The sequence below is a fragment of the Camelina sativa genome, chromosome 17, assembly GCF_000633955.1.
Source record: "Camelina sativa cultivar DH55 chromosome 17, Cs, whole genome shotgun sequence".
In the NCBI taxonomy this organism is placed as follows: domain Eukaryota; kingdom Viridiplantae; phylum Streptophyta; class Magnoliopsida; order Brassicales; family Brassicaceae; genus Camelina; species Camelina sativa.
Genome location: NC_025701.1, coordinates 23,494,941 through 23,522,533, shown reverse-complemented (window position 1 = coordinate 23,522,533; position 27,593 = coordinate 23,494,941). Strand labels below are relative to the sequence as shown.

At 42.9% G+C, this 27,593-nt stretch overlaps 4 protein-coding genes across 6 annotated transcripts; 1 reads left to right on the top strand and 3 right to left on the bottom strand.

The window, feature by feature from the left end:
- Positions 5,126-5,650, bottom strand: LOC104759754. Its single transcript, XM_010482642.1, has one exon. It carries the CDS (start codon positions 5,648-5,650, stop codon positions 5,126-5,128), a length of 525 nt encoding a protein of 174 aa, XP_010480944.1.
- On the top strand, positions 16,317-17,051 carry LOC104759753. The gene has a single exon (XM_010482641.1). The coding sequence runs from the start codon at positions 16,317-16,319 to the stop codon at positions 17,049-17,051; it is 735 nt and encodes a 244-aa protein (XP_010480943.1).
- LOC104757892 lies at positions 19,875-22,725 on the bottom strand. Of its 3 annotated transcripts, none has more exons than XM_010480673.1 (4): positions 21,817-22,725; positions 21,586-21,732; positions 20,931-21,508; positions 19,875-20,856 (listed from the first exon to the last, which is right to left on the bottom strand). In XM_010480673.1, exons 3-4 carry the CDS (start codon positions 21,498-21,500, stop codon positions 20,740-20,742), a joined length of 687 nt encoding a protein of 228 aa, XP_010478975.1. In that variant the 5' UTR covers positions 21,501-21,508; positions 21,586-21,732; positions 21,817-22,725; the 3' UTR covers positions 19,875-20,739. The 3 variants fall into 3 exon arrangements, with proteins under 3 accessions (XP_010478975.1, XP_010478976.1, XP_019094895.1); XM_010480674.1 differs by having other exon boundaries at positions 21,834-22,725; XM_019239350.1 differs by having other exon boundaries at positions 21,586-22,725.
- LOC104757891 lies at positions 23,664-26,904 on the bottom strand (the record flags this gene model as incomplete). Its single annotated transcript, XM_010480672.2, is given in 11 exon segments — positions 23,664-23,957; positions 24,040-24,114; positions 24,310-24,349; positions 24,444-24,565; positions 24,732-24,857; positions 24,968-25,045; positions 25,151-25,232; positions 25,510-25,549; positions 25,822-26,015; positions 26,181-26,272; positions 26,639-26,904. Coding segments are annotated over 11 exon segments (1,272 nt in total), but the record flags the coding sequence as incomplete, so codon positions are not given.

Sequence of the window (27,593 nt, the reverse complement as noted above, 5' to 3'; positions counted from 1 at the left end):
CAGACCGGTTCTCATACACAAGATCAGCCCGGTTGTAGTCAGCAATGGTCCTGATCAAGTCCCGGTTTTGCTCCTGTCGTCGAACTGGGTTCTGTACGTGGTTGGCAGCTCCACGCACGTCTGCAGGTGGGTGTCGATCGATGCCACCTGGTTGGTGTCGATCGACACCAAGATCCGGATCATCAACGACACCAGCTTGCTGGTTCACGACAGCCTGCTCGTTGACAACAGGTTCAACAATCACGTTTCCTTCAGCATCAAGTGGCCCTCTTGATCCCTCAAAACACCAGCCTCATCACGCATCAGAATAATCGTATTAACCATCTTCAGAGTTTTGGCTGCTTTTCTGTTCTCACACTCAAGTTTTCCCAACTCTTGGTTTGAAAGCTTCAGAATTGGACCAGTCTTGTTGCTCCTTGTGTTAGGCTTATTAGGCATACACCTGAAACACACAAGAGAGAAGAAAACAAAAGCGTGTTAACTTGAAAATAAAAAGAAAAATTTAGACAAAATCTAAAACTCAAATCTAATGGTAGATCAAAGAGTCCCCGGCAACGGCGCCAAAATTTGATATGCTCCAATTAACCCTAGAGCTACTCTCTCAAATAAAGAGATCACTGCAGTACTTAGGGGTCGAATTCCACAGAGACTCAAGATCACACACAATGGATTATAGAGTTTTATAATTATGCTAAACAAATTGATTTAAATAAAGAAAAGCAATGCAAAATATTAAATAAAAGCTGTTGTAAATTCAGAAGATCAAAAAGCTAGGCCTAGGGAATTTCTCAGGAAATTATGAAATATTAAATCAATCAATAAATTAGGATTCAAGCAATTAAGAACAGATCTAGAACTCTAAACACTTTTGTAAATTAAATCAGTTCTCAGTGCAAATAATATCTAAATTTAAAACCAGAAAATCCAAATCTCTTTGTAAAATTCTAGGTTAAAAATCAGCAATAAAATCAGGTTTAGATTGTTCACAAAATTATTAAATCAAATCTCTTTGCAAGAAATAATTTTGCTCATCAAAAGGTTTTATCAGGAAAATCAATTATATTCTCATATCAATTTATTTTCTAAAGTATTAATTCTAGATGGCCAATCAAGGATTAATATGAAGAACAACCTAAGATGAAGATCTAGATAGATAATGAATCCTAAATAATCAGATCTAATAATTCATAAAATCCCTGTGAAAAACCCTAAACCTAACAAGCAAACTACTCAGACATAATCAATGAAGAACAAGACATGATTCTGAATAATAAGCAATTGAAATTAAAAGAGTAAAAGGGAGTTCAAGAAATTCTTCTCTCAAAGCAGATCTCTCTCTCCAAAGCTCTCAAAATCTCACAGGGTTGCAGAAAAATAAAAACTAGCTAGAATAAAACTTAAGGGTTTGGAAAACCTAAAACCTATATATATATGTCCTAAAACACGCCAGGGACTAGTCTTGCAAATATGGAAAACTTCGGGCAACTTTGTAAAACTTCCAAATTTGGCTCTCTCGTCGGTTTGGACTGGGTGTCGATCGATGCTAAGGCAGTGTCGATCGACACCATCTCCTCTGATCGATTTCAAGTTGATTTCTTGCGAATTATTGCTCCAAACTGATCCAGATTGCTCCACTTTACTCCTTTCATGCCAAAATCCTAGAAAACCTGTGAAGACTCAAAAACATCCTAGAAAACAAATCAAAAGACTCTAAAAGACTCCTTATATCATGGTTAAAAACCACAAAAACCATGATATATCAGCGCATTCCAAGAGTTTTTGACCTGTGTATCCTCCATGGTTAAGAGCTCGTAGACTCTGGGGCGAACTGCTTTGGAGATGAGGTATGGCCCCTCCCAACGGGCACCGAGTTTACCGGCGTTTATCTCCTTGGTATTCTCGTAAACTTCGCATAGCACTAGGTCGCCCTCATTGAATCGCCGCTGACAGAAAGTTTTGTTGTAGTACTTGGCTGCAGCGTTATGATAGTTCTGGATTCGGACCAAAGCTTGATCGCGTAACTCTTCGGCAAAGTCGATATGATCGAGTATCATACTATAGTTAAGATCAGAGTCGACGACCAACATGGTGTGGTGAAGTGTTGGCACCCCTGCCTCTGCTGGAGCCAATGCCTCGATGCCATAAGCCAACGAGAACGGAGACTGCCTCGTAGCTCGCCTCGTGGTAGTCCGATAGGACCACAATACGCAATCGAGTTGATCTGCCCAAGCTCCTTTTCTTTTTTCGAGACGTTTCTTCAGACCATCTATTATGGTCTTGTTTGTGGTTTCGGCTTGATCTTTCCCCTGAGGATATCGGGGAGTCGAGGTGCTCAAACGAATCTGCCATTTGCTCAGAAAACGTCGGGATATGAGCAAGGTGAACTGTGTTCCGTTGTCGGTGACGATCTCTTATGGGAGTCCGTGGCGATAAATGATGTTCTTCCAATTGAAGTTGGTCACATCCAGCGATTATACCTTGTGAAATGATTCAGCCTCCACTCACTTAGTGAAATAGTCGGTGAAGACCAAAAGAAAACGCTTCGACTTTGATGGAGGCAGTGGTCCGACGAGGCCCATTGCCCAGCGCATAAATGGATATGGCACAGTGACCGTGTTTAGCAGCTCAGGAGGAACATGTTTCATCGGTCCGTGACGTTGACAAGCTTCGCACTTCGCCGAGAACGCCTCGCAGTCAGCGACCATGATCGGCCAGTAATGGCCATTTTTTTAATTTTCAATGCAAGTGCACGTCCTCTGGAATGGTTACCACCGTCACCTTCGTGGACTTCCATCATTATACGTTCTGCCACTTCTTGATCGACACAGGTGAGTAAGACTCCAGAAGAACTGTGTCGGAAAAGGTTATCCCTTAACATGACGTAATGCGCACATCGGGCTTTTAACCGTCCGCGATGTACATTTTGCCATCCGCGATGTACATTTTGATCTCGATGTAAGACTTTGCCATCCGCGATGTACATTTTGATCTCGAGCTGCCAATCAACTGGAATTGTGTTACATCCGCCGAGCCTTGAACTGGCTCATCGACTTCCATTGGTTCCACGTCGTCATGGATAGCGAAAGTAAAACCTGCCCGATCGATACTAGGTGTGTCGATGCATTCGATCGGAACTGTTTGTCGCAAGCCAGGATCAGAACAATTTGCCAGGGTGGCGAGAGCGTCTGCCAATGTGTTCTCGCTCCTCGGAACCTTGATTAACAAGAACGACGTGAACTGCTCCGAAAGAGATCGGAGAAACTGGCGATACGCCCCCATACGCTCATTCCTAGCGTCGTATTCTCCACTGAATTGGCTGACCATGAGCTATGAGTCACAGAAAACTTGGATGCTGGTTACCCCAAGTCCTTGTGCCAACCGCAGTCCGGCCAGGACGGCTTCATATTCAGTTTCGTTGTTCGTTGAAACCAAGTTTCAGAGCCTGCTCGGGGACTTTGCCAGTTGGTGATCGGAGAATGATCCCAACGCCGGATCCCTGATTGGAAGAAGAACCATCGACGAACAACGTCCAAGGTTCCTCCTTGGGTATGGCTTCTTCGAGTTCGGGAGATAGTTCGGGCAAGAACGATATTCGATATCATACTCGCTTAGCTCGATCGCCCATTTTGCAATTAGCCCGGATTGAAGAGGGCTATGAAGAACAGTCCGGAGTGGTTGATCGGTATATATGACAATGGAGTGTGACTGGAAATAAGGCCGGAGCTTCCGAGCGGCGACGACCAAGGAAAGAGCTAGCTTTTCCAAGGTGGGATAACGTGTTTCCGCGTCATTGATGGCCTTGGATACATAAAAGATTGGTCGCTGATCACTGTGATCATCTCGGACCATCACCCCGCTAACTGCCGAATTGGAGACAGAGGCGTAGAGATATAATGTCTCCCCCTCTTCAGGCTTGACGAGTACCAGCTGACTGGTCAAGTACTCTTTGAGTTGTCCGAAGGCTATCTCGCATGCGTCGTCCCAGTGAAAATCCTTATTACCCCAGAGGAGTTGGTAGAACGGAAGACATTTGACCGTTGATCAGGTGATGAACCGATTTAGCGCGGCTATCCGACCTGTTAGGCATTGTACCTCTAGCTTATTGGTCGGAGATGAGAGTCCCAGTACTGCTTCGATTTGCTTTGGATTTGCTTCAATTCCTCGCTCGGTCACGATATACCCTAGGAATTCTCCCGAGGTTACGCCGAATGTGCATTTGGTTTTGTTTAGCTTCATCTGGAATTGATCCAAGATGTCAAAACATTCAGCGAGGTGCTGGATATGTTGTTCCGCTATCAGGGATTTGACTAGAATGTCATCGATGTAGACTTCCATTGTCTTTCATAACAGGTCGGCGAACATCGTATTAACCAGGCGCTGATAAGTCGCCCCCACGTTCTTCAGCCCAAAGGACATTACTTTGTAGCAGTAAGTCCCACTATCCCTAATGAATGCAGTATTCTCGCGATCGGCTGAGCTCATTGCGATTTGATTGTATCCGGAAAATGCATCCATGAACGAGTGTAGTTGGTTCCCCGCGGTGGCTTCTACGAGTTTATCGATATGAGGTAAAGGAAAGCAATCTTTGGGACATGCCTTGTAAAGGTCTGTGAAATCGACGCAGACTCTCCATTTGCCGTTCTTTTTCTTTTCCACCACCGGATTTACCAGCCAATCGGGGTATTGTACTTCCATTATCTGATCGGCTTTAAGAAGTCGCTCGACTTCGTCTTGCACCGCCTTTGCCCGATCGGATCCGAGATGTCGACGTTTTTGCCGCACAGGTTTGAAAGTGGGGTCAACGTTCACTTTATGGCAAGTAACCGAGGGATCGATACCGACCATGTCTTTAGTGGACCAGGCGAATGTCGAGGATCTGGACTTCCGAAAAGTTATCAGTTTGGTATTGTTCCGATCTTCGAGTTCGGCCCCAATCCCAACCGTCCGGTAGGGATCCGTATCGTCTATGTTGACCTGGATAATTCGGCATCTCGTGGCCTTTGGCTAAATTATGAGGATCGACCAGGTGATCCCCGCTCTATAATTGCTATGCGTTCTCTTTCCGCCACTTCTTTTTTTCGAGAACAGAGCAGGTTCTGGCCATGTTTTGATCGCCATAGAGCATTTAAATCTCAGTAGCAGTTGGAAATTTAACGTAGAGGTGATAGGTGGAAGGGACTGCTTGCATCAAGTAGATCCAAGGTGAACCCAAAATGGCGTTGTAAATTGGCGGTGCGTATATGACCACGAACTTGGTCTTGCGAGTTACTCCGCCAGCGTGGACTTGCAACTTCACGTCGCCCATTAACATTTTGGCCACACCATCGTATCCGGTCAGCGTCCTGGACTCTGGTTTGATTTGCTCCGGTGTCATGCCCATTTTCGCCAACATCTGCCAGAATAGAACGTTGACCGTGTTGCTGGTATCCACTAGGACTCGCTCCACGTCGAACTCGCTCATTGTGACTTCCACGACCAGGGGGTCGTTATGAGGATGCTGGATTCCTTTGGCGTCCTCGGTTGTGAATGTGATGGGGTCAGCATTGACCGGTTCTTCTTTGGAGATCGCCTGAACACTACAGATCTGGCGCGCTCGCTTTTTCATAGCCCGGACGGAATCCTTGCATTCTTCGGTCTGACCGATAATCATGTAGATACGACCCCTAGGTGGGAAGTTTGTGCGCTCAGTTTTTGTCCTTTTTGGCGCTTCGGCGGTCCCAGGAGTCCTTCCACTGGCGCTGGATTATTCTGTTCCGTGACAGGAGGTGGGTGTTGCTGCTCGCTCGGCGCGTTATTTGGAGGGTTGGATCGTCCGGATCTGCCTTCGCGACCTCTTCCTCCACGACCACGGTGGAAGTCTTTAGGATGATAGACAGCTTTGATCTCATCGGATAAATACTTTTCGAATAGATAGTTGGACAGATGTTTACACTCAGCTATGGAATGGACCCCGAACATGTGGAAATCGCAATACAGTTCTGCTTGTGCGTCCGGAGGCGAATTGTCCTGCCCTTCATCTTCAGAGATCGCATTGACTACTCCACACTTAGGATCTCTTGGGTCGTGATGCTTGCGGGGCTCATGATAATCGTCTCGACTTTTTTCTTTTGCTGAGACCGGACGTGTAGGAGGGGCCTTTGCAGTCCGCTTATCTTCGTCCTCTTCGACGTATGCGAAACGAGACCCCCAATGAAGCGCATCATCCAAGTCCTTGGCCTCGTGGATATTGAGGTCTACTTGCAAAGGCAACCCGGGAGTGAGTCCTTTCTTGAAGGCGGCGATCGCGACGTCTTCGGTGACCGAGACGCTGGCATATTTTTCCTTGAACCTGGTAAGGTATTGTCGCAGAGGTTCGCCGGGGTTCGCCGGGCTCCTGAACTATCTCCCATAATTCAGCACTGGAAATACCGCGCTCTATGAAGACCTGGTAATTCCGTAGGAAGGCTGTTGACAGCTGAGCGAAACTGTCGATCGAGTTCACCGGGAGTCGAGAAAACCAGGTTAACGCGTTCTGATGCAGCACATATTCTCATATGAAACACTTTGAGCTTTACGTGTTTGATATCAACCTATTTCTATTATTTTCGTTTGGGCTTTCTACTTGGGCTTTGGTGTTACTTCTTAATCACGTTTCTTTCTTTACACGTTGTTGCTTCTTAGGGTTTTCAACTCTTATTTAAGATTAAGTCTATTGTAAGTTGAACGCAGCTTTTTGATATTATTAATAAAGAAAACAGAGAAGTTCTTCTCTTTTGAAGTCTTTGATTTCTCTCTTTTTTGATCCATTGATCCATAAAAACGAGAACTCTCAGCTACTAATTTGCTCTTCAAGAATCCATAGATATCTTAAGACCTTTTCGTATTTATCTCCCTACATTAGTTGGTATCAGAGACAAAAGATCCTAATTCATTATGCCTCCAAAGAAAAACCTTCAACAACAGTTGGAAGAGCAACAAGATGCATTTGAAAAGATGTTAGCCGCGTTTCAACGGAGCATGGTCGAGACGATGCGTACCTCTATTGAAACTGCAGTTCGTGCCGTCATTCAAGTGCAAAACAAAGCTCCCAAATTGCCACGTCGTGAGGAATCAATCTTTGATGAGGATGATGATGATGAGGGTGATGAAGTTGAAGATAACCCCTTTGCAAGAGATCATGTTCAACAACAACGTGAAATTGTCGCTAACCCTAGAGATGATGCATGTAGATGGGAATCAGGATCTAAGGTTGACCTTTCTAAATTTCACGGCAGCCTACAAGCAGATGAATTGTTGGATTGTATCAGTTCGGTGGATGAAATATTAGAGTTCAAGCAAGTTCCAACTGATAGGTGTGTCCCTTTGATCGCTACACGTTTTAAAGGCCGTGCTTCTGCGTGGTGGCAACAGGTGAAAGAGCAGAGAGAGAGAGCTGGGAAATGTCGAATTACGTCTTGGGAAATATTAAAACAACAACTATGATTGGCGTTTTTACCTTTCAACTATTCACAGACAATGTATACACGTCTTCAGAATTTGCGCCAGGGAAATAAATCTGTTGATGATTATGCTTCAGAATTTTTTCTCTCTTGTCCCGAAATTCACTAAAAGAAACACAAGAACAATTGGTTTCCAGGTTTATTGGTTTGCGTCTGCAACTGCAGAATTCTCTTCTCCAGTTTAATCCTCTTTCAGTTTCTGAAGCTCACCAACGAGCTCTCTTAATCGAACAACAAGCTAATCATTCTTATTCCTCTTGGAATTCTTCAACGACGCGTCAACTTGGAGGTTCGTTTATTGATTTGGGAACAAATAAGCCAACAGAGATTACTCCTCTCCAATCTGTTCCATCACAAGCACTTGATGCAGGCGAAGGAACACTTGCCCATCGTGGTAACCGCCTTTCTAAGTGTTTTGGATGTGGAGAAACAAGGCATCAAAAATCTAATTGTCCTCATCAAGGGCGACGAGGCCTGTTCACGAGAGATGACCCGATATGTGATGAAGCTCCAAAGGACGATGAACATGATATGCAAGTTGAAGAAGTTTCAGGTGATACTGGGTTGATGTTGATTACTCGCCGAAGTTTTTTGATGCCATATAGTGCTGACGAATCTTGGCTACGTACGGACATTTTTCACTCGACTTGCACAATACATGGCATAGAGTGTCGTCTCATTGTTGATTCTGGAAGCTGTACCAATGCAATTTCGGAAGAGGCTGTTCATAAACTCGCCTTAAGTACTGAGCAACATCCAGCTCCATATCGTTTGGCATGGTTACAATCAAAAACAGATATGTGTATTTCTAAACGTTGCCGTGTACCGTTTTTGTTGGGAGCTAACTACAAGGATTTACTTTGGTGTGATGTTATTCCCATGGATGCTTGTCATCTTTTGTTGGGTCGTCCATGGCAGTATGATCGACGCACAATACACAATGGCTTTGCCAACGCCTACAACTTCACATTTGAAGGAAAACACATCACCTTATTGCCTTCCCAAGAGACTACCAAAACTGTTTCATGTGACAAAGTTGCAGACCAGAATACAAGAAAAGTGGCGGAACACAAACATGCCCTGTTTTGTACTCAATCACAATGTTCTGCTGCTACTCAAGACACAAATACGGTGTGCGCTCTGTTGGCGGATTCGTCGTCTTCTTTAGCTGTTGCTCCCTCTTCTGCAGACCTTCTCACTGATGGTGTTGTGTTTCATGAAGTGCTTACCGATAGTTTATCTCCTCATTTCCATTCAGCAGATATCTTCAATGTTCAGCATCTCAGACCTTATCTTGCTAAGGATGACAATGCCAATTCGAGGTCGAATTTTTTCTCACCCCAGGAGACCTGATGCACCGCATCTTCTCATATCAAACACTTTGAGCTTTACATGTTTGATATCAACTTATCTCTATTATTTTCGTTTGGGCTTTTTACTTGGGCTTTGGTGTTACTTCTTAATCACATTTCTTTCTTTACACGTTGTTGCTTCTTAGGGTTTTCAACTCTTATTTAAGATTAAGTCTATTGTAAGTTGAACGCAGCTTTTTGATATTATTGATAAAGAAAACAGAGATGTTCTTCTCTTTTTTTTAAGTCTTTGATTTCTCTCTTCTTTTGATCCATTGATCCATAAGAACAAGAACTCTCAGCTACGAATTTGCTCTTCAAGAATCCATAGATATCTTAAGACCTTTTCGTATTTATCTCCCTACATTACGTTCCCTATTAAACTCTCGACGAATAGCTGGCACTGACCAGCGTCCTTCTGTTTCTCGGTGAATCTGGCTTTGAATACAGTAGCCATGAACGAAGTGATGTACTGTACGGGATCCTTTGTTCCTTCATAGGTTGGAAGCCTTAGCTTTATGGCCGGAACGTCCATCTCCAAGATTTATTTGGTAAACGGGGTCCGCTGCGTGGCCTCAAACATCCTGTCGATCTATGGGGCCGTGCTCACAGCCCGGTGGAGGAGTGATCCGATATCTCGGATTTTGAGGTGAATCTCTTCTAACTCTGGATAGGGAGCAGGAATTGGATCTCCCTGAGAAGACTGTCTGATGTGGGGCTGCACCTATGAAGCTAGCACCGAGGGTGCGTACTGGTTTTGAGATTGGAAGGCCGAGGGTGGCGGATCGCTAAACAGTTGTCGGCTTAAGGGCCCATTCGTCCGGGCTGCCTGCAGTGACAAGGTGTTTTGCTGAAGTGGAGGGGGCACACGATGTTCTATCACGTCCATCTGTCGGATTGTGTCAGATATCGCCTGGAAGAGATCCTTAGAGATCGTTCTGAATAAATGACGGAGATCGTCTATGGAGACGAGTTAGGAGGGTTACGCAGTTTGCGCAGACAAAGTTTGTCTAGCCACAGATCCATCGACGGGTAGTTCTCCGTCAGGCCCTTGGGTTCCGTGATTGGGCGCTTTGACATCCTCTACCCCAACGGAGGGTGCCGTTGTGTCGTCTGCCGGGTTTTCTGACGTGCCGAGGTGGCGTCGGACATAGACAAGTGTGGCAGGCGAATTGGTGGGTGGATCCGTGGTGACATCCTGCGAGTCGGAGGCTCCGGTGACCGGGTTGTCGTGTTGTGGAGCGGTCGCGTTGGTGACACCGTTGTCGGATTCTAGAGACATGGTCTTTCTTGCTTGATAAGTTTCAAAGGAATTGATAGACAGGTTTTCACCTAGGGTATAAATTCCTTATGCAGTTGTAGTACAAAGGGTTAACAATCCAAATGGTTGTCTATTGCTAGCAGGAAGGATATGATCAGAACAATACAAGTCAAGCCAAGGAGATAGGGTTTTGGTTCTAACAGTCCTAAAATAAATAAAAGAAAAGAATATAAACAAAGAAACCACACGACCTAAGCACTCGATGCAAGCAATCTAGTACAGGATCGAGTGGGGGGGGGGATCGAGTAAACAAATGAGATATGAACAGCTCGAGGTATTACTCGATACAGGTTATCGTGTACCTGATCGGGTAAGTGATCGAGTAAGTAAAGAAAATGCAAACAAATAAAATACGAAAGTTCCTAAGAATGGGGTAATCGAATACTAAGTATTCTTTAAGCAATTATTTCCTCAAGCAATTATTTCCTAGACAATAAATCTTTAAAACCTTGTCACCACACTCTCGCACTAGCAATATGAACAAGCAGGCATTAAGATCGATTCATTATTGTCAGTAGACTCGAACTCATCTAATTTCTTACTCAGAGTCAAGTAAACCTCTAGCATTGGCTAAATCAAGCATTTTATCTACTCCTTTCGGCCTGTAGCATTGGTAAACGCCCTAGATCTAATCTCAACCTCTCGGTCTGTTGACAGCATTAAGAACACTAACCTAGAAGGAAAACTATCAATCATTTACAATCAAACTAAGGCATCCTAACTGATCAAGAACACAAAATCATCTATCTCATCCCTAGAAACTTTACTACACTACTCGGACATGATAACAAGAAATAAAGTAACGAAAATGAAAGAAAATTGCATTGTATTAAAAGATAGAGTAGAATAGAAGGAGTACAATATAGAATTCTAAGAAAAAACTATAAAAACTATGAAAGAAAATGTAAAAACAAAAAGGAAAAATGTTGAGTCTCTTAGTTCTCTCACAGAAGCTCTCGCTCTCTGCTTTGAGGGTCTGCGGCATGCTCCTTTCCGAGCTAAGAGAGGAGGGCGTTTATATATGGAAACCCTTTTGACCTAGCTTCCTAGACCTGCCCGATGTTCTACTCGATGGGGTACACGAGGGTGAAGTCGGGTTACTCCTCGGGTGGATCTTCGAGTGGCTCTTCATGCTCTTGGATCCTCCTCGATCGTGTTGGGGTTCAGACTTGTTCTTGCAGCTCGATGGCTCCTTTGGGTACATGCTCGAGTTGTCCTTGTTTTTCCCCATTTTTGGCTCTTAGCAAATTTTTTCATCCAAAATATGCAAATGCAGAAATGCAACACCCTAAATGGTCTAAAAGTGAATTCCTACAGTTAATGGCCTAAAAATGCTAAGTTAGAGGTATGAACAATGCAAAATATGGACAAAAAATGATGCTAAAAACATATAAATTAGAGAGTTATCAGGAATCTAATAGAGAAGTGATTTGAGAACTTAGCGTCCCCAGAGACGGCGCCAATTGTAGAAATTGGGTTCACACAATGTTTGTTTAATGGGGGAAACAAATTCACTTAACAACTCTCTCAAAGAATCAGATCAAAGCTAGCAATCAAAAAGGGGGTTTTAATTTCTTAAGGAACAAGCTAGGGTTTTGCTCAAGAACAATAAAGAAGTTGAATTATTGTATTAATTGCTAGATGATTTACAAGGAGGAGGTATTCCTCTATTTATACTTTGTCTTAGATTACAAAATATATCTACTTTCCTAATCAGATCGACCATGATTTGGAAAGTTTCTTGTTTCTTATTAGGCCGGCCGCCGGGCGAACTGGGAGGTCGGTTCCTTGTTTCTGAGCTGGGCTTCCTGACGCTATTGGGCCTTCATTCGAGGGTAAAATCCATCTCAAGGCAAAACTCCCAGTTTAGATAACCGGTTTCCCTGCTGGTTTAGATCGGTATGTTGGGGGTGCCAATTCCCGCACCAACAAAAGCCAGCTTGTTTCACGGTTTATTGGAGGTCTTTGCCCGCAACTTTAATAAGCATTGTCTCAGTTTTATCCCAACACCATCGCATAAGCTTGACTGTGTGCTGCCACATTTGAACAGAAATTTCGCTCAACATCTTGGACTAGTTCGCCGTCTCGCCCTCGCAGCCAGGAGCAAGGCTCGCAACTCACAGCGAACCTCTCCAAGGACAGCCTAGACTGGGTTTCTACACCCGCTAAGTCTCCCAACACCACCGGTGAACAACAATTCTGTCGTTCGCACTACAAGAAATATCAATATTCATAGCACATGATAACCGCCATCATATGTGTTTAATAGCGTTTTCATGAACGCTATGTTCTCCGCAACTATCTTAGGTACCACCTATATTACAGCATTTTTCTTGTATGCTATTATTGGCTCTATCAACCATAGCTGTTTTGTTATACGACGCTATAATATATGTAACCCTATCATAGCGTTATTCACATGCCATAATTTGTTTTATTACTTATGCTCCCATTGCTATAATATGCATTGTTATGACTCTTATTTTATGCAATTGTATGAAGCTAATAATTTTATGCAATTGTATGAAGCTATAATATGCATTATTCACCTGCTTAATTTGCAAAATATCCAATTTATATATAATAAACATCCACAAGATACACATCATTTCATAAAATAAACATTATTCATCCATAACACAAGTCTCCAAAAAATACTTAAAACTATCATCCTTCTATATATAATGATGGATCCCAGACTCTTCATTCATGTTGGAAACTCCAAACAGTCACACACTGCACAAACAAGAAACATTATAAGTGTTTATAAGCAAGCTCTCACAAAGCACATAAGTGGAAGTCTAAAAGTAAAAATATAACTTTATCATCTGTTTTTTTTTCAGCCTATAACCAACACACGAATGAATAAGAGAATGAGACACTATAACAGATTTAAAGAGAGAAGAATCAAGCGAAGTGAAAAAAAAATATAATTTAAGAACTAGATCATAGAGGCAAGGAGAGAAAGACTCTGATAAAATTAGTAATGGACAAAAAGAAAGACAAGACACTAGATGAATTGCTAGTCATGAAAGTATTTTAGAAATCTGCACATTCAAGTAAATATCAGACCAAATGCAGCAATACAAATTGGTAGGAAGCAGACTCTCTAGCCAAGAGTGTCAAGGTCTTGTTTAGTAACAGTAACACAATATAAAAGCAAAAAAATCTAACCTTGTGGCCTAGTATTTCTGGCTGACTGGCTCTCTTATCTCCTTTCTACCAAAAAAAAAAATGAGAATACAAACAACAGCTCAACGAAAACAAAGTTTGAGCAAGGGAGATCGAAAGAAGGGACAACAAAACTTGTCATCGGTTGTAATAGACTTGTGAACAGCCTTCTTCTTTCTTATATGAGATTCAAAATGTTTATAGAACATCCAAACATGAAAATGATAAACAACAAAAATTCACAAAAAGATTTAGTTCTCAAACCTTCTTATTATCTCCTTACGCTTCTTGACTGCAAGAACACCTCCCTGTTTTGTCTTTACTCCAATCGTAGTAGAACCAATCTGCAACCAACTCATCAAAACCACCTCGAGGTTTAATGGATACACAATCTAATAGTTACCCCCAACATAGCACAGTAACAGGCGAACGGATTAGGAAAACCAAATAACAAAATTTCAAAGTCCTCTTCAAAAGAACTAAATAGAAAAGACGAACTGAAGAACAGAACAACCTTCAGTTCAAACTTTTTTTTTGTATGAATATAAAATTATATTCAACAAAAAAACTGTTTTACAATAAATGCAACTTCAATCTGAAATTTTAGAAAAGTGTGGCAATAAACTAAAACTAGTAACCATGATGTTGTAACCAAAAAAGGAGGCTGTCAGCATAAGCCGGAATGCTTGACATGGTGTTCAAACGATTCCGGACATGTTTATCAATCATAGCAATGAGAATACGGAGCGGTGTTGCAGTATCTCCGTGTCGCCAGCGATTCCGTTCGGTCCAAAGACTGTGTATGGTGAGCTGAAAAGTGTATCGTAGCACAAAAGCGTGTAGACGTGGAGCTGTATCAACAAGTATGGTAAGAAGTGAGTGCCATCTTATTGTGTATCGGCTTCCTAGAATCCTTCCTGTAAGAGCTGACCAGACCTGGGAGGAGTACGGGCAGGAGAAGAACAAGTGGTCTCGTGTTTCAACAGCCGCCTCACATAGCACACATGTTCCATTGGCAGAGCCATTCCATTTTAGCATTCTATCCCCCGTTGCTAAACAGTTACGTATTGCGAGCCAGGTGATGAAAGAGTATTTAGGAGTAGAATATTGGAATCAGACTGCTTTGTACCACGTACAGACCGGGACTGTCTGCCTGACCAAATGCCAAGTACCACTGGAAGTAAAATGTGGCTTAAAAACACCAGTTTTTTTTTTCCAAAGGGAGATATCATTACCCGTAGTTAAACGAAGAGAATCCATCGCATACTCAATCTGAATTAGTGTATGAGCCCGATGTCGATGTCGACAATGGGTGGCCAGGGCTGCAGCGATGGTATCGTTAAGAAGTACCCCCATATCAATGGTACCACGAGGTCCTAATAGATCAATGAGCCTCCCGAGAGGGGACTAAACTTCATACCAGAAGAAAGTATCTGTGCCTGATCGCACTTCCTTTTTGTGATAAGACATGGCCTTATCTCTATATTTCAAGAGTTTTCGCCATATCCATGAGCCTGAGCAAGTAGTTCCCTTAATTGACCACAAAGCTTTACCTCGAAGTAGAGTAATGCATGACCAAGTAACCCACATGGAGTCTTTTGCCGAAAGCAACCGCTAGATAAGCTTCAAGAGGCTAACAGTGTTTGATTTCGAGAGTAACTGAACACCTAAGCCTCCTTCTTTTTCTTGGCTTACAAACTTCTGACCAAGCGACCTTCGCCTTTTGAGGATTAAGAGCTGGACCGGACTAAAGGAAAGCCGAGAAGAGGCTTTCAATCTCAATGATACATTTTTTTTGTAACCGGAAAGCAGAGAGCCAGAGACTTGCGAGACTTGTAAGAACTGACTTGATAAGCTGGAGCCGACCCGCAAGGATAAGAACCTACTTGTCCAAGAAGAGATTTGTGAACATATTCTCTCTATCGAAGGGAGATACTTTCAATTCAGACAAACATCCAACCTTCAATTCAGACTAACATCCAAAGCTATGAACTTGAAGCTCGATTAATAACCAGAAGAATAGAACAACCTTATATTCAGACAAACATCCAAAGCTAAGAAATTTTTAAGCTCAATTAATTAAAAACTCAAATTGTGAGTAAGGAATAAAAGCAAACACATGGTGGGTGCACTTGGACGAACGTGAAACTCTTGATTGTTTCATACAATCTGAACCTCAACAGTCAAGCTCACGGTCTCTCTCTCTCTCTCTCTCTCTCTCTCTCTCTCTCTATTCCTATCGCGATCTCGATCTCACCCCTATCACTCTCCCAGTCGTGCTCACGTACTCGGTCCCCATCTCAATCTCAGTCTCAATCTTTGTCCTGATTGGTCTTGTCTCCATTGGCGTCTTCAGTCTCAGGCTCGGAGTTGACAGAATGGATGCGAAATGAGGTCAGCGACGAGCTTCACGAGAAGACCTAGATTTCAGTTTGGGGAAAATTTTTTTTTCTATTCATCGTATAGAGAAGGGAAAAAAATATAGGGGCACTTAAAACTTTTAGATACGAACGAGGCTCAAGTGAACTTTTTTTTTTAAGTATTGACAGACTAAAGTGATTTTAGGTTTACGTTTTAATGAATTTTTATCATAGCTTTCTTCTTGTGCTATTAATACTAACCAAAATTAAAACTCTATCATTTATAGCAGTTACGAAATTAGTGCTATCCTAATGTGCTATTGCTATTAATAAGCCTTTTTCTTGTGGTGAATTCTAGTTGAGTCCCAGCACTTTGTATTTATGCTTGCGGTGAGATGGTTCATCGACAAACAACGTGCACACATCAGTCCCGACGTGGATTATTTTCGGAAGATACTATGGGGAGGAAGAACTTGCCTATGATTTGTTGGGTGAGGAGGAGCAGACACTGGAAGAAGGTATCCACGTAAATCCTGCTGATACTGGTCACACGTTGGTCGTCACCTGTACTTGTGTTACTCCTTGTCGTCAAGATACACAATAGCTTCGCAATAACATATTTTGCTCCACTTGTATGATTCAAGGTCGTGTGTGTACCTTTATCATCGATTTGGGCTGTTGTCGCAACATCATCGCCGAGGCTGCGGTTGATAAGCTAGGACTTGTGCATGAACAACATCCAGCTCCATACAACCTTGGTTGGCTGAGGGAGGGAGTTGAGATGCGCATTTCTCAGCATGCGCTTTTGCCGTTTTCTATAGGCCAGTACCACTGTGACCGCACCTATTGCGATGTTGCATCTATCGACATGAGTCACTTGTTGTTGGGATGTCCTTGGGAGTTTGACTGCAAAATCACTCATGATGATGCCCAAAATATGTATAGTTTTATTTGGGAGACACACCATGTTTTGCTCCTTCCTTCTCGTGACCATTTTCTCACGCCACCACGAATGCTAGTTCCTCCAACGACGCATACACTACCAAAGTCCTCATCAACAATGTTATGTTCTGAAGCTACATTCTCAACGGAATTCCGGCAGGAAGCACTTGCGTATGCCATGTTGGCCACGCAACCTATGTCAGTCTTTAGTGCAACTCTCAGCCCAGAACTTTCTACAGTTCTCCAAAAATTTGATGACGTGTTCCCCACGGAATTACCTGCTGCTCTTCCCTTGTTACGAGACATTCTACACCACATTGACTTTGTCCCTGGTGCTACACTGCCGAATCGACCGCACTATCATATGAGTCCACATGAACAAGAGGAGTTATGGCGCCAAGTGGAAGATTTGTTACGCAATGGTTAGATACGCGAAAGCTTTAGTCCATGCGCAGTGTCATCCTTACTTATTCAAAAGAAAGATAGTATGTGACGAATATGTGTGGATAGTAGGGCGATTAACAAAATCATCGTGTGCTACCGCTTCCCCATTTTTTGCTTGATTTGAAGAGCAGTTATAATCAAATACAGATCCACCCTGGAGATGAATGGAAAACCGCTTTCAAGATACGAGAAGGCTTGTTTAAATGGTTGGTGATACCCTTTCGTTTATCCAACGCCCCAAGTATCGCGCATCATGAACCAAGCTCTTAGGCATTTTATTGGAAAGTTTGTTATGGTATATTTTAAATGACATTTTGATCTTTAGCTCCTTGGTGGCTGAGCATTGTGAGGATATGCGTGATGTCTTGTGGGATCTTTGCTGCGAACAGTTATTTGCTGCCAAGAAAAAATGTGAGTTTGGTGTTCATGAAGTTCTATTCCTCGCTTACATTGTCTCCGATAAGAGATTTTCAGTTGATTTGTCTAAAGTGGAGGTAGTGTGTTCTTGGCCTCTTTTCCGGACATTGATTGACGTACGGATCTTCTGTGGGCTTGCATCATTTTATCGCCATTTCTTCCACCATTTCAGCACTATAATGGAGCCAATCACAAGTTTTATGAAGCGGGGTAAATTTTAGTGAACTCTGGAGGCCACTAAAGCGTTTGAGGTTATCAATGAAAAGCTCACCTCATCTCAATTCTTGGTACTCCCTGATTTTTCTACCACTTTTGAGCTCCATTGTTATGCATTAAAGGTAGGAATTGGTGCATTCTTGAGCAAACGAGGATGGCTAGTTGCATTTTATAGCAAGAAGCTTTCCCGTTCAAGGGGACATTATAGCACTTATGATGTGGAATTATATGTGATAGTACAAGCTATCAAACACTGGCTTCATTACGTTGTCCACCGTGAGTTTGTGTTGTTTACGGATCATGAAGCACTCCGATATCTTGATAGCTAAGTAAAGGTGTCATCACGTCATGCGTCTTGGATCACCTATCCGCAACAGTTTACATTTTCCATTTGTCATCAAGTAGACAAAACTAACCGTGTGGCGGATGCATTAAGTTGTTGTACGGGTCTGTTGATGCTAATGCACTCCTCTATGCTCGGTTTTGCGTCATTTGGGATCTTTACGCCACTCACTCTTTTTGTCGTATTTATTTGGAGGTGCAACAAGGTCAGAATGATGAGTATACGCTGCAAGATGGGTTCCTTTTCTAGGGTCTCTGGTTCTGCATCCCTCAGCGCAGTTTGCGACAATAAATCACTTGTGAGCTTTATCACGAAGGACATGTGGGGAGGGACAGGACTTTACAGCTCGTGGTCACTTCTTATTTTTGGCCTTCGCTCCAGCGAGATGTTGAACGTTATTTGGAGCGCTGTAGGAATTGTCAACAAGCAAAGGGGAAAGCTTCTAATGTGGGTCTCTATTTTCCCCTCACAATGCCGACCCAACCATGGACTGATGTAAGCATGAACTTTGTTCTTGGGCTTCCACAGACTCAATGGAGGAACGACTCTATCTTTGTTGTCGTTGACCATTTTTCCAAAATGGCACATTTTATGGTGAAGGGTGGTGAGCGTGGCGGTGTTGTTTTTTCCATGAAATCTATTGGCTCTACGGTCTCCCTTCTTCCATTGTGTCTGATCGGGATACCTGTTTCCTTAGTCATTTTTGGCGCTCGCTTTGGAAGTTTCTTGGCAATAGCCTCGACATGAGTACGACATATCATACCCAAACGGATGGTTAGACGGAGGTAACAACTGGTCCTTGGACAGTCTATTGCGGTGTTTGGTGGGTGATTATATCAAAGGCTGGGATTCCAAACTTCGTCAGGCTGAGTTTGCGCATAATCATGCTAAGAAAGGTGCTTGGGCCGACAAATTAGATGGCGTGCTCCGGGCCTACCGCACAGCTCCCCGACAAGCGAGGAACCAAACCCCGTTTTTGTTAACCTAAGGGATAGAAGCAATGGCACCCGCAGAGGTCGGAAGCTAAGCCTACGATGATCGGCGCTGGTAAAAGACGTGAACTTCAAAAACCACATAATTGTGGACCGATTGGGCGAGCTTGAAGAAAAACATGATAAAACACTACGAATTCAGAATTACTAACTCACCTCGGCTAAGTATTACAATAAGAAAGCTCATAACTGGCATTTCAATGAAGGCGACCTCGTCCTCCGAAAGGTTTTCGAAAACACCGCCGAACCCAATAATGGAAATATGGGAGCAAACAGGGAAGGACCGTACCACGTGTCAAAGGTCGTTCACCCCTGTGTGTAAGAAATATTTACAATGAGTGGCAACCCTATCCCTAGATCATGGAACTCGATGCACTTAAAACGATTCGTAGAGTATGTAATCTGAACTACGAGCGATTTATTCCCTTTTGATCGGAAGGTATGTAGGAGTTCCCGTTCACGGGACACAACTCCCATTAATAATTTTTTCTATCTTTTTGACTAAAGTACAACACAACGAGCTAAAAGCACATCGTCACTCTCGCCTAGTAACGATTCGACGTTCCGACGTATATACTTATAATAATTGTAAGTAATAAATAAAGCCAAAACGTCGCTTGCAAAGGCCCTTAGGAACTAAAACAGTAACCTGAGCCGCAACTCGCAGTTTCGACCTAAGACCTGAGAAAGAATAAGATGATCATCGCGCGTCGCACCTAAGAAATAAGAGTATGTAAAAAGAAAAACGAATCCAGGTCGTTCACCGCAGTTTTGAACGACCAAAAAAGGCACAAGAAAATAGTGTTGTGGAGAATAACCAGAAAAGAAAAAGAAAAAATCAAAGAAAACAGATTATCGCGAAACAGGATAATAGGATTACACTGGCTCGACGAGCTAGATCAGAGTTAAAAAAAAATTATAGAGCCAACCACCAATACGGCACAAACAAGAGAATTTGAACAAAAAAAGAGAGAACTTATTCAACAAGACCATCAACAGGGGAGCTGCGCTCAAAGGTCGTAGATCATCCTTCATGGCAAAGTCATCCTCTTGAAAACCCGGCGTTTCTGGATCGTCGTTCTACTCCTCTTCAACCCTCTCATCTCGGTCGCCATCCGACCCATCCTCTATCTGCTCGTCCTCATGAGGTTCAGTCCCCTTGCTCCTTGGAGATGGGATCCATTCCACCCATTCAGGGAAAGGATTGGCAAAAATCGAGGAGATATCAAACTCGGATTCAGTGATGTCGGGCATAAAATCTCCCCTACTTCATCCTTAACTTGAAACGTCGTAACGAGTACCCCATCCACCAGGTACGAGATCTGATGATCTGCAACGAGTGTTTGAAACATCCGAAGGTTCCCCACAGCTTGGTTGTACTCAAGGAACTGCGCCTGAGATGCTTCGACAACCTCGGCATACTCTTTGTGCTTTTTTAGGAGTCTCTGTACACACTTTAACATTCTTCAATATTCGCTGACCCTCTCGTAGTAACCAAACTTGTCTTGCTGATCTCGTAGCCTCTTGGTCTCAATGTTAAGAATGAGATGCAGCCCGTTATGAGAAACTTCAGACTGTTCAAACTTGGCGAGAAGGTCGTCTCTCTTTGCAGTTAAGCCGTTGCAATGATAAGCAAGCCTGGATACTTCATCGCTCAGCTTCTGGTTTGAACGAAGAGCTTCTCCAAGCTGACCTTCAAGCCACTAGACCCTTTCGGTTGTAGAAGGGTCGAGAAGTGTTACAGACAAGGGACGAGAGGTCTCCAGGTCATGAATACATCGCTCGTAACGCAAGGTCATACGGTTCGTAAGCGCAACGATCTATGCAGAAATTACAAAAATGAATGAATAGAATGAACCAGGATAAATGAAGGAATTGTGTAGAAAGGATGAACCTCGAAGAAGGCTTTGGTGACGTCGGTGATTGAGTCTCTCTCTTTCGTTTGCTTGACGGCAGGAAGACAGCCTGATCCGAAATTGATCTTGCAAAACAGTTCTGCACAAGAAGGGGGGTTGTTAGGGAGAGAACGGTTGGCGGTGGTATGGTGGAAGTCCCACCGATAGTCTGCTTTCTTTTGCCTCTTCGCAGGGTCGGTGAGAGCAGGACTTCCACCTTCCTTCCACTTTTGAGGAGGATTCTTGCCTGGCTCAGTTCGACGAGTAGAGAGGGAAGAGCGACCCGAGTTACCAACTTTTCTTCCCTGGGAAACCATTTCGACGGGGCTAATATGACGGTTTAGTGGCAAAGGGGCTGTCTCTTTGACGACTTGCTTACCCGCACGAGCCTCGGGGAAACGCGTGTCGCAGGGTAGGGAGGCAATTTTCTGAGATGAGTGGGGTCCTGTTGGACTGTAACTTGACCGACCATGAGGGCGAGGAGGATCTGAGCAAGGTGTAGAGGAGACCTCGGGAGCTCGGTGATGGCGAGCTGAAACGTCCGAAACATCCATGTTCAACCTTCCCATTTCCGTAGCTGAAATTATTGGTCTCAAAAGTTAAAGACGAAGCTATTGGGACGAGAATTCCATACTCCATCGACAAAACATTTACCTGGTCTTTGAGGAGTGGATTTCTTCTTGGACGGTGACTTTCTCTTTGCTTCTATCCCTGGTAAAGCATAGGGGCTCACCAAAGTTATCGCGTCAATCTCGGCTTAAAAATCAGGAGGATAAGGATGAAGATACCTTGGAACAGGAACTGGAAAAACAAAAGAGGAATTGAAAAGGTTAAACGAACACATTCGAGAAGCTAAGAAAAGGACATTGGAACAAAATCGGCTACCGGGTGAGAGGTTCCACCCAGAAAACAAAGGGATTGTAGGATCCTCGACGCCCGAGAACCAGTTTTAGGAAGAAGTTAGATCCTCCCCAATTTTAGGTTTTTCCTTTTGCTCCTTCGACGAGCAGCGGTTTCTTCACCGAGCTTACATAGTAAACCCCTGGTTACTTCCTCCTGTTAGTCGGGGTCAACCGTGTGAGATCCTCGAAATGATCACAGGTATGTTTGACGCCCCCCGCTTCGGCAAAAATGAAAGGCTGACCGCGTTGCCGAAGGTCGCATGGGCAAACTCGGAAATGACCACTTGCCTCCTGGCAAAGTACCTCAACAATAAAGAGGGCAGGGAAAAAGTGAAGAACTTTTCAGAAAGGCAGATGACCCCGGTGGCATGTCCCATGAACTGTCACTCCAGGCAGGAATCACAATGTTGGGCTGTACAGAAAATTTCCCAATCCTGACCTTTTTAGTTGCCTAGTCAAGCTTGGAGTTGGATTTGGGGACAAAGGAGAGAATGTGCCTCCTGGAAGGTCAGTGATGACCGGGAGAGACCCACGACTGATCTGATTTAATGGAACGCCAAGATCATCCAACGGCTCGTCGATCAAAGAAGGAACTTTGCAAGAAATACGAGACGAGCTGGAAACAACTACGCTAGAAGACAAACGGCGTTGAAGTTCAGCCAAATTAGCGAAATCAGAATCGGACGAGGACGAGTCTGAAGAACCTTGGCTCGGTGTTGGAGATTTTTCCCTACGACGACTAGATCTAACCGAGCCGTCAGAATCGGGGGAAGTAACTCAGCGAAGATAGCTCACAGCATAAGAATTGGACGAAGCAGATTGGGGGGGATCCATGAAGGGAAGTTAAAAAAAAAAAGGAAATCTACAATAAAAAAAGAGGCGAGAAGAAGGGCATACCCCAGAGCTGAAGTAAGTAAAATGAAGAGAGGAGGTATTTATAGGATAAGGAGACCCCCGATGTGTCATCATGAGGCCCGACCCATGAACTCAGTGAAAGCCCAAGTAAAAGGGGATTTACACTGTGCACGGGCGATGAAATGCATATTTAATGGAGTGGTTCAGCAACATGACATAGTGTGCATGAATTTATACAAGCATGCTTATCCCAACTGGCCTGAACGTCTCTACCCGCAGCTTCTTTGATTTCAATTTATAGAATGGTACTGATGTTGTATAATTTTCTCTGAATCTCATTCATACCTGCTCAGCTGGTCGTGCACATCGACAAGACCATTCGCAACAGATTCATTTCCATCCGCACTCAAGGAGATTTCTCCTACGATGACGGACTAGCCCACTGGTTTGCCACGAGGCCTTAGTCGACCTTTGACGTTTAAGTTTTTTCGTGAACAATAACTTCCCCTCAACTTTTAGTTCAGCATCGATTAAGAACCAGACCACAGTCATTGTAAAATCAGTATTTTTGGTTTGAATTAAATTTACATTTTTGATTTGAATTAATTTTTTGTTATGGAGGTGGTTTAGTTGAAGTCTTCCAGTTTTGTCCTCTGTATGTGATAAAATTTGCATATTTTCTTCCTGATTGTTCTCAGTAGAGTTAGAATATGGTGCTGAATCATTATAAAGCTTAATTGTTATGATAGAAACAGATGAGTTTACTTATTTTTGATACGTTACATGTTGATGTGAATCTTCTTATGTATTAAGATATTTTGATTGCTCAGCCTGTGGACATGTGTTCTGTACATAGAAATTAAAGGGTGCGAGAGAGAGGACTAATACTTGAGGAAGAGAGATTCCAAGTTAACATGTGTTCTGTACATAGAAATTAAAGTGTGCGAGAGAGGACTAATACTTGAGGAAGAGAGATTCCAAGTTATGGACGTTGGATAAAATGGATTAGAATCATCTCATATAAACCCATAATTCACAGCATTCTACATTTATCGAGAAAATGACGACCAAAAAGAATATTATGCTGATAAGCTAAACAAACAGATGCGATGTTATAGTGGTTTATCAGGGGGTTGGTCGGGCTCAGGAGGCGGAGATGGCCCAAACTCGAGGTTCGGGTAGACACCTGGAGGTCTCTCTCGGGGTTGGATCGAGAGCAACTGTGTTGAATCACCTACGACATCTGCCCACCCATAATGTGGCTCAGCCCTTCGCCAAAAACATGATCCAAAGACATATCAATAAACCACAAAATTAGATAATATGTTTAGATGTAAGCTCTCTCTCTTACTCATAGTATGTTTCTTCATCCACCACTATGTCCCAGCTTTCTCCCGTTGTACTCTTTCCGTACTTGTGAACCTTTCTGCAATCACATACATAATATTAGGCCTCTATTGTTTCAACAGCTCATATATGCATTTACAGTTACATTTGAAAAAATTGCATTTTCATATTACAAATATTACATCAAAGAGAAGAAATCATGTTGTGGATTCATTTAGTAAAATATATACACTAAGGCACAAACATCTGAGACAGTACTCAAAGTTCCTTTTACCCGTTTCCAAAGTGTTCCTCTCCCCACGTTCTTGACCAACCTACAAACATGTGAGATAATCGAGTCACATGGGATCACAAACGTATCAGATGAGATGTAGGATAATCAAGGAAGAAGAAGAAGAAGGAACTGACGGTCGCTGTTAGGTGATACATGCCATGTCTCTCCCTGACGTGAACCTATCCCACTGAAAAATTTCTCTTCCCACTTGTCACCCCATTTGGTTCCCAACTCTGTCTCAGCCCATTTGTCAGTCCTGGATGGTTCAGTAGTTCACCAATAACAAAATTTCAAAACTCTTACAGAAACATGTTCAAGTAACTCCCATCCCCGTTTATGGGGATCACTAGGAGCTTATAGACTAACCAGTGACCGAAACGTTTAGAACTTGTAAATAAAATAGAGTAGTTAGAAGTGAAAACCATTTGAGAACAGATCCTCTTCCATCATAATGTTCTCCCCACTTTTCCCACCATGACTGCTCATTTAGTCTACCATATTTATGTGCTCCTTTCTCTGTCCACCCTTTAGCATCGTACTTCTCCCACCTGATTTTCAGTGAATGATACTATTAGTCTAGCAGCATATGTTCCCTAATATTCAAACAAAAGCAGACACTGCAGGGTAATATTAACAACTTGTGTTGTCATTGACCTACCATTTCTCGTACCAACCAGCATTTTCGGTTCCTGATTTGGCTTGCTTTTGTGCACTCCTTTCTATCCTCGCTAGATTACTGCAATTTAATCAGTTTTAGAATGAGACGAGTGTGAGAATCTAGCAACGTGAAAAACTTTAGCAAAGATGCTAAAACTGGTAAAGGAAATGCTAGAACATAGACCTCCACTCATCTTGATGAAGCACTTCTTGCCAAGTTTCCCACCAAGAGTCCCCCTCAGCATTTTTACCAGATTTCTCCACACCTACAAAAAGTTCACTCCACTGGGGTGAGAATTTGAAAAAACAAAAACACAGAACTTGACACACTAAAAAATCATCAAGAAGTACCAAAATTCCAGTGAAAAAGGGGAAATGGAAAGGAAGTGAAGCATAACAAACTAAATATAAAGGTAACTTCCACCAGTTTTAATGCGGGAACAACACCATTTAAACATCCCAATTTTCCCACCTATCAAACCAGGTATGATCTTTACAGAAAAATAAAAATGATGAATAAAGAGTAGGATAGGAGTACAATACCTAATTCTTTGTATCCAGTCCAGTCACTTTTCTCCCACCACTGTCAAGGATATCAATAAATCCGATTAAACACGTCCACCTGGGGTGATACTCCATGGATTTACGGAGAATAACCTCAAGATAACTAGACTGAGGGAACAATAATAATTCAATCCTAGTATTTAAGATCTATAACTTTCTTTTCATTAAACTCATACGGTCAGTTTTCTGACAAGGCAAGCACTAGTAAGGTATGGTAAATATCAATGGCCACAATGAGAAGAAAAGCAAAGGGAGTCTGTCAAGTTTAACACTAGGGTAACGATTTTATACCGCTTCGGTCCACTCAGAAGAGCCATCATGAGATTGACCACCCATCCTTGTCCATCTACATCTGTACCCATTATCTCCCAGGTCCTGTCCACTTTCTCTAAACCAACTACTGCCATCTTCATTAGTGCCAGACTCATTGACATTCTCATTCAACAAATCGATCCCCCAATCCTTTTCATTAGCAATCCCGGTGTCTACAATAATAAAAATGACAAGGTTAAAAATATCTGTCACGGTAAGACATCTGAAACTAATTATACACTATTACACTTCGTCAATTAAGCCATGGCATGGGCTCAACACTCAAAAGTAGCAACATAACTCGGAACGCGGATAAAGCCATAAAAGAAGTAGATTACCTCTTTTAGGCGGAGTATCACGGGACTGAGGGCCAGTAAGCCTTGGAGTACAACGAGGGTAGAACTTTTCTTGCTTGGACAAAAATCGAGATCTGCCAAAGCCAAACCAATTAATGGAGCTCGTCATTTCACTTTGAAAACAAAAAGACTCACATAAACAACATCAAAGACTTCCTAAGAAGCCATAATAGAAAAGAATAAAGAACATCTTAGCTAGCACCTTAGATTAAAACAACCACAAAAATGTCACTGGTTTTGTTTAGTATAAAGGGCCTTTGTATACGTTTGAGCAACATTCATAAATAATACAAAAACTGAACCAAACAAAGCCAGAAGCGTTAATCATCATATACACTGCTTTCTTCAATTGAAACAAGAATCTTCACAAGCAAGGATACCAAATTCAATTGGGGAAAAAAAAATGACTTATAATGGAAATCAAGTCCATTTACACTTACTTTGGCGAGGCAAATGGCACAGCAGATGACGAAGTTTTGATACCGGCACCGTGGGCACTCGTCTTCTGATCGAAACGCCGTTCCTCAGACTTCTCGCAGCCCCCAGAGCGACGAATCGGTGCGAGCATATCTGCAACGCAGCTAAATCTTCGAATCGGAGCTCCGGTTTGATCACCATCGAACCATAGTAGTTTCCTTTTCCACTTCGTTAGGCGCAATCCATGATTACTTCTTGTTCCAACCCCGAATCGTCCGAGTTTGATGTCGAGAAGAGAGACTGCGGAGCTAGCCGCCATTGCGCTCACAGAATCGCCATGGGTATAAAACCTGAGAAATGAGAAACCCTAGGATGCGAATTTGCACAACTCTCGATCCGTGGAAGCGAGCGAGCTCAGAAGAGAGAGAGAGAGAGAGAGAGAGGGAGAGAGAGAGAATGAAAAGTGTTTCAGTTTCAGTCCAGTAGAGAAGAGAAGAGAAAGCCCGAGGCGAGATTATATATGAGGGTGTTTAATTCGGGTTAACCAATCTGATACCGACCGATCCGATCTACTCCTAACCGAGAACACTCGAATCCAAATAGATAATTCTCAAAAATAACATAAATATTAAGTTTTTCTACAAAACCTAACACACATTCTTAAATTATCCAAATTTAGCACCCAAGTTCTAATTAAATAATAATTTAATTATTAATTTCATGACTCTATTATGAAAGTTAAGCTTTTGGCCAACGAATGTGGAGGTGAAATTGAAAACCTGTAGCTTGATGGGATCACGCCTTGGAGGAGCCAAAGGATTTCGTAGTAGAGCGTGAAGATAAAATTCAATTCGGAGACGACGTCTGAGGCGGCTGCGTTTAGCTGCTGCTCCTTCACTTGATTAGAAGGTCATCATACGCTACCGGATCGGTGGCTAGGGGAATCAGAGAGATATGATTCTGCGAAATCTGGAATTG

Excerpts from the sequence above, each read along its gene's own strand:
- LOC104757892 (XM_019239350.1), bottom strand. The coding sequence starts at position 21,500 with ATGGGAAGGTTGAACATGGATGTTTCGGACGTTTCAGCTCGCCATCAC. Across the intron at positions 20,857-20,930 it reads TCACCAAAGCCTTCTTCGAG|ATCGTTGCGCTTACGAACCG; the intron begins GTTCATCCTTTC and ends ATTTCTGCATAG.
- LOC104759754 (XM_010482642.1), bottom strand. The coding sequence starts at position 5,650 with ATGATTATCGGTCAGACCGAAGAATGCAAGGATTCCGTCCGGGCTATG.
- LOC104759753 (XM_010482641.1), top strand. The coding sequence starts at position 16,317 with ATGATTCAAGGTCGTGTGTGTACCTTTATCATCGATTTGGGCTGTTGT.